At 34.4% G+C, this 7,302-nt stretch overlaps 1 protein-coding gene across 1 annotated transcript; it reads right to left on the reverse strand.

The window, feature by feature from the left end:
- Positions 1-558: 558 nt before the first annotated feature.
- LOC101160874 (cytochrome c oxidase subunit 7A-related protein, mitochondrial) lies at positions 559-7,041 on the reverse strand. The gene is made up of 3 exons (XM_004085056.3): positions 6,852-7,041; positions 1,505-1,639; positions 559-1,101 (listed from the first exon to the last, which is right to left on the reverse strand). Exons 1-3 carry the CDS (start codon positions 6,921-6,923, stop codon positions 961-963), a joined length of 348 nt encoding a protein of 115 aa, XP_004085104.1. The 5' UTR covers positions 6,924-7,041; the 3' UTR covers positions 559-960.
- Positions 7,042-7,302: the final 261 nt, after the last annotated feature.

A 7,302-nucleotide genomic window follows, 5' to 3' on the forward strand; every position in this document is an offset into this window, starting at 1 on the left:
CTTCGGTTTATCATTAATAACCAAAAGAAGTATTATAGAGAAAAGCATATGATCTGAATCTGCAGTGGTGCCATTTGCAAAAAGCAGTGTGTGAGGGAGCAGATGGTGTAAATTCTGTAAGTAAACAATTTTTTCAGATGCATTTTCAAGCATTTACAATATTTAACCATCGCAAAATATTCTTTTTTAAACAAAAAAATCTACATTTTACTTAAAATGTTGATATTGTTTCACTTACACAGTTTGAAAGAATTACAACAGAAGAATCAGGAGTGAAAGAAAAGGATAAAAAAAAAGGCACCAACTGTCTCTTTACCACATTGTGACATGTGACAGTGAGAAGCATCTGATATCACACTGAAGCCCACGCATGAGACAGAGCACGCTCAAGTGAGCAGCATCCATGTTCCAGACGAGTTATCTCCATCCCTGTTTTTAATGAGATTCGGTCTCATATAGACAATATCCATATATGCTCTGCACCTGTAGAGGACTGATCACACCTTTGCTCCAATGATGCTACAGCTAAGATGTGATAAAAGGGACACCAAACAAAGTGCATACCATTTAAAATTTATTAAGTTATACATCTTTTCCAAACAAAGCAGACATTTTTACTGCAATCATTTGTTTTGTTCTGTGTGTGTGTAGTTATAAACATTATGGGGCCAGAATATACAGGAATAACAGGAAAACCTTCCAAAAAAATTCTGATTGAATTATAGTAAATAAAGAAATGATGATCTGAATGTCTTAAATCGTTTACTTGTTAAACAAGTTTCATCAACTTATTTCTCTTCACTTCACTACATTTTGAACCTTGGTCAAGTGGGCCCAACCCCTCTGGTGTGAAAGAGAAGGTATAAAGTGATAAATTCTCATCTTATAGAGTCCAAAGAGGTTGAATGGCGAGCAGCAGAAAGTCACAGGTGCTTAAAGAAAATCCTTGGTGTTTGTTGATCACCCCCTCTTTGGCTGGGCTGCGTAGTAGAGAGCCACCAGGCAGTAGACGACGCCTCCTACAGTCAGAGCCATGGTGGTGCGGTACAGAAGCTTGTCGGGATACCCGCGCTTTAAATGAACGGGGACGCCGTCTGATGTCTAAGAAGGGAGGGAACAATACACAGTTGGTGAGAAGAAGAGGGAAAAGTGGGGGGAAACAAAAAGGGCAGACAATAAAACTGATCAGTAAACAAATAAAAGTTAAATAATTGACTCGGTTAGCGAACGCTTTTTGAAGCTTAGTTGTTTTTCTAGCAGTATAGAAGAAAAAAAGAAACAACAGAAGTTTTAGCGAGTATATTTGGTTCAGCAGTTTATGCTAAAGTGTTACAGTTTTAAATAATGGATAATTGTGACTAAAAAAAAAATTAAAAAATACACACTTAAAGTAAATGAGCAACATATTTCAATCTAATTTAAATAATTAAAACCTCTCAAGAATATGCATGACTTAAAATAGTGATTAAATACAACATTTTGCACATTTTGTTGAACTCTTTACCTGGAAAAACCTCTGGAGATCAGGAACCTTGTTTGTTCCCATGTACTCTGCTACAGCCCCCGCTTCTGACACCACCTTGGTGGGGGTGGCGAAGATCATTGTGGGGGACTCAGCAGGGATAGATGGCTTCAGCCCCTAAAAAACAAAAAACAGATCATTCAAAAAGAGCATAAATTAAGCTAAATTTAAATTAAAAGTAAGAAAAAAAAAAGTATTTTCTCTACTGACGACTCCTTAAATTGTTATCATCTCAATAATCTGTGGTACTTCCACAGCCAGTCTGTTCATATCTGTATAAAAGAAAACTGGAGACCTCCAAAAATACAGAAAGGGAATATGTAGAAGTCAATTTTAAATGTAAAGAATTAATAAAAAAGATTCACTAAGAAAAATAAGACAGTTGAAAGTGTCTTGATAGCACCACCATGAACTAAACTTGAGTTTTTTTACGCAGTGAAACAAAATTAAACTTCTTTTCTTTTAGGACTCTCAAATTAAATGGTTGGAAAACATTACTATATGAGAAAAACAGAGTGTTCTTCATGCTGTTGAATGAAGACTATCTCCATATGAAAACATTGATGTTATTAAACCAATTCAAGTTTTTTCTTTTAAAGTTGCATCAACTGTTCAATAGTCATTTTGCAAACTCCTTCCGTGTGCATAACAACTGGTTATTACACAAATGCTTTATGGATTCCCTCTTTCAAGCTATAGTTCTGCTCCATAGGCTGTTCAATAGTCTGCCCTTTTATTTGTTGCATTGTCCAGGAAGCATTAGTGAATGAAGGCTAAAGGCTTGTGAGGTTTAATTTCATTCAATTCAGGGCTTTCCTTAAGGTGCTAAACATAAACACACAATAACAAAAAACACAAATCGAAGAAAAACACAAGACATATTGCTAAAATTCTATTTATTCAAAATAATTCAAGATTGTTCTAAACTATTCATACCAAAAATACAAACTTGTCTAAAATGTATTTTATTATAAAACTATTTCAGTGACTAGAAGATTTAATTGAAGAGTTTTGACATAAACTAAACAAAAAAATGGGAGGAAAACTCCATTTAAGGAAGAAAGGGATGAAAACTCAAAAAGACAGACACAAAAACAGTGGAACATCTGACACGAGACAAGACACATAGGAGTAACTTTAAAAAAAACACATCTACAAGAAAGAAGACTAAAGATGTGTAGAGGAAAGAAGGTAAGGAAAATGGCCAGTTCATTCTAATGTAGAGTTAAAAATTGGTCATCAATAAAAATGACTGTTAAAGACTGGACAAAAAAATTGAAACCATCTACCGCTAGTATGAGTATTTTAACCAAGTGAGTCTAAAGTGCTCTGGTCAAAGAACACATATTTGGTCTGAACTTGGTTCAAATAAATTGGAAATCAACAAAGCTTTAAACCTTTAAGTCAATCTGGAAGTGGTTTAAACATACAGAAACGTCCAAGTTTGATGGATGAGTATTGTCAGCATAACAATGCTAAAGTATGCCATCCTGTCTAATGGAATCATGTAACGACGAAATGGGATAGAACCAAGCACAGAGCCCTGTGGTACACCTCTTTGTTGTGCGAGGAAGACTCAACACTTCTATAAACAAATTGGATTCTGTCAGATATGAATAACTTAAACCATCTTAAAGCAGATCATGTAATACAAATTAGATGTTATAGTCTCTGTATTTTAAATGGCCTAAAGCAACACTGCGGTCCAAAAGTATAAGTACGAACAGAAGTCCACTGTCTAAGATTGTCATTTTCAACATTAACATATCATTTATTCAACAAGAAAAGTATCATTTTATCTCTAAATCTGCGAGAAAAAGTAAAAGAATAAACATGAAAAGTCAGAATAAGGGACAGAGAGGTGATACACATCCCCCCAACAAGACTGGTTTTTACTGATCTTTAACTCTGAATGAGACAAAGTGAATATTCAGCTGCGTGAGTGCTTGCTCTATGACTGATGTGCTTGTACCGTCTCAACTGAAAACATGTTCTGGAAAGTTACTGGGACACCTACTACCTCTTCAGAGCATGTGGAGGCAGATGGTGTGAGAGTGGGAAAATTAAATCTGACAAGCAGAGCGCAGAGGCACTAAGAAAAAACAAAAAACAGATTTTAACAGGACAGGCAACACTGGCTTTTATGTATCCAGAGCAGAAGCTCTTATTTTTGGCCAATAATGAAATCTGGATCATAGACCATTCAAGCATAGCTCATCTCAAACTTTGAACACCTATACTCCTTTGATTCCCCACTAAATAATTAAGACATTATAATTATACCACTAAAGTAACCAATCGGATCAAATGCACCATTAACACTAGCAAAATTCTAGAAAAAACAAAGACTTGCAACTTTCCTTCCAACTGGGGTCAATGTGGGATTAGGTGTCTACACAGTCTGAGTTGAAGTCTAAACTAATTGTCAGTCAGCTGCTAAGACTACTGACCTACAACAACCTCATGTCATTAACCAGTAGTCTGAAAGTGAAAGAAGACACTCAGAATGTTTTGGAATAAACACAGCCTCCAAATCAATAAGTTCAAAAACATAAAGTTATCGAAAACAAATTATTCAATGCATTTCACCTTAATTGAATTTCAAAAGCTTTAGTTGCAAAAGGTAAATGATAATCAAATATAAAAAGTATGAACTGACCTAAAGTAGCAGCTTATTCTCTAGTTTACTACAGGTATTTATTTGGATTTAAAGTAGGTCGTACTATTTCAATGCTGCCCCCATTTTGTTCACTTGTAAAGACATTGTTTGTGAGTCAGCATCTTTAAATTTACAGAAGTAACAGTAACCTTTACTTCCAAGGTTAATTTAGAGTCCTGCCTTTTCCCCACTGGAACATTTTCCTAAGAATTTGATGTTTTGCTTCTTTGCTTTACTGTTGTAAAAGAAATGGAAAAATTCTTTCAAATATATGTTTTAAATTAGTTACAGCAGCAGCTGTCTGTGAGGCAATAAAGATTAACAGCCTGTGGTTGGAGCTCTAGAAACATTGGCGTGTGTGTGCAGGGAACGATGCTGAAAATACTTGGTTTACAAGAAGTCAGGCTGTAAAAGAACATGGGACATTTACTCAGGTGGGTAACACCAGTAAGCTGTTATAACAATAACTCAGGATTTATTATGTTTACCACCTGTTGCTGCTTAATTACAAGTAGTAGAATGTTTAATCCTAGTGTACACATGGGGTAGTTTATTGTATTTATTACTTTAAAATCCTGCATTGGTTCTAAGAATAACTGATTTACAAAAGAAAATCTGTTTTACTTCTAATTCAGCAAAGCTCAAGCATTGCAGAAGCTAACACATGTGTGTTACTTTCTAAAAATTGGCTGTAAAAAGTAATAAAAGGGGGAAGCAGCTTAATCTTTCACCTATCAAATCAGAATTCCACCAAAAAGCTCAAAACGTATCCAAACTTTACAAATGTTCTTAACGCTTACTGTAAACATGAAAAAGAAATCCTGTCAGGTAAACACAGGACTTTTAGGTTCAATACTCTTGATAGTGTGAAATGTCTGTTACTAAAATTATTCTGAGTGATGACAGGTGTGTTTTTGCGGATGATGTACACAATGAAAAAAGAAAATCAGTCTTCGTCCAGTGACAATTAATTAACAGAGTAACAGGAAGTAAGAGGTGTTTGTTGTTTTGGATAGAGACATCTTTTCCTTAAAATTAATATTTCAAACAGTAATTATATGGCTGTAACATTTTCACAAATCATAGGGCTTTTAACCTTTATTTTAAATGCTTTTTTTTTTCGAGGGGTGGTATTTTTGATCATTTTTGAAGGTTGTCAGTTTAGAGATACAAAAAAAAACAACTTAGGATGTTAATACTTTTTATTAGGGCTGGGTAAAAAAAAATCAAAAAAAAAAAAAAAAAAAAAAAAAATCAATCAACCGGAATGGATCCAAGTTTAATAATTCAATTATTGATCCATAAACATACAAGTCAATCTTTTATGCCTTTGCTTTTCCGGTGACTTCTTAGCGAATGACGGCAGAAGTCCGCAAGCTTGATGTTGTGGTATAATGGAATCATCTCCCATAGGACGGCTAATGCTAACGCTCAGTCGACCTAAACATACATTGCTGACTGAATATGAATAACTTTAAAACATATAAATTAATAATGTATTTTTCTATACAAATATGATTAAATGTGTAAACCATGTAAATTCAAAATCGAATAGAATTGAATCAAATTGGGTGGATCAAAAGAACTGTGAATCGAATCGATTCAGGCTCTGGTTAATCGGATAAAATCGATTCTGGAAATTATTGGTGATGCCTTGCTTTACATTTTATTTTGCCAGTATCATTGATTAACTGTGGACTAGGATTTATATTAGCAGCAAACACAAGTCAGAAACAAAACACAAATAAATATTTTTAGAGTTGTTTCTATGTTATGATTTTACTCCAAGTCATAACGTCATTGAAATGTACAATGGTAACTGTGAGTGAAACCTGTTGCCTACAGTCCTAGTTTTTCATTTCATTATTTTTAAATATCAGTTACAGGTGCTATAGAACAATAAGAAGATTAACAAGAATATATCTTGTATCAAAAGTTGCTAATGCAAAAACACATATAAAAGATCGTAATGTTGCTAAACTTGCTGGCAACTTCCAGGACTTTGACTAACACCTAATTCATTTTTGGTCATGCCTTTTTAGGCTGATGTAAAAAGCGAAAAGGGGGACTTTATTACATAAGATGGAAAACATATTTTATCTTGATTTTGCCAGTGTGCCAATTTTACTTTGGTTTTAGTTGAAAGATCAAATAACTGACTGTTAAAGATTAAGTTTATGGCTGTTTACTTCCATTTTTGTCTTTACAATTTTAATGTAGTAGAAGAACCTTTTGGGTTCTTAGGGATTGAGTACATGATTGAGGGTCAATTAACAAAAAAATCGATGTTAAGCAGTCTGTCTAAAAATAAAAAATGTTAAAACTTAAATTATTACCTTAGATTATTAAATTTCTTAATAATCTACAACATAAATATAATAATCTTCACAAAGTGTCCCGTGTGTTGTGTATCAGCTAGCAAAGCTTCAGCGTCACTACACGGTTACTCTAAACAACCTTTTTCAACAGACTAAACTTAAACAACGGTTAATACCCATTCACACATATTTGAGGATGTAAATCTTTATTTGTAACCGTTTCTTACCATTTTTTCCAACTCACCCAAGAGAGAGCAGTTCGCAGTACGTTAACAAAACTGCTAATGCTAGCAAGGTCATCCCAGCTGTTGCAGACTTATTTTTTTCACCATCAACGGCGCCCTTGTCTTACCTGAGGATTGTAGGCAACCGTGGGAGCAGAGCCCGTCAGTTTTTGAGTAAATCCGCTGAATTTGTAGTACATTTTCCAGTTGAAGGACAGAGGAAGGTGCTGCGACCACAACAGATCAACCGGTAAGGACCGTCATGAGGGCTGCGACGTCGAAGGAAAGTGACGCAGAGATAGTTGCCTTCACACTGCCTGCTTAAAATGCCAGCTGAGTGCTGAGGAAGACGATGTACGAGCATAGACTGTTAAAACACATTCAATGAGTAGGATTATTTTTTTTCTTCTTCCTTTCAAATAAAGTATTGTTAGTAAAAGTTAAATCAAAGACCAATTGGGTATACAGAAGTCTGGACAAGTGGACATGGGAGTTACAGTGTACATAAATGTTTATTTGCATAAAATCAAAACATTACAAAATAATTAATTAATTTAATCTTAATTTATTTAAACTTAA

This window comes from Oryzias latipes, chromosome 19 (assembly GCF_002234675.1).
Source record: "Oryzias latipes chromosome 19, ASM223467v1".
Lineage (NCBI taxonomy): Eukaryota > Metazoa > Chordata > Actinopteri > Beloniformes > Adrianichthyidae > Oryzias > Oryzias latipes.

Coding starts and splice junctions, on each gene's coding strand:
- LOC101160874 (XM_004085056.3), bottom strand. CDS start 6,923: ATGTACTACAAATTCAGCGGATTTACTCAAAAACTGACGGGCTCTGCT. Junction 1,640..6,851: donor CGGTTGCCTACAATCCTCAG/GTAAGACAAGGG, acceptor TTTGTTTTTTAG/GGGCTGAAGCCATCTATCCC. Junction 1,102..1,504: donor ATCTCCAGAGGTTTTTCCAG/GTAAAGAGTTCA, acceptor CTCCCTTCTTAG/ACATCAGACGGCGTCCCCGT.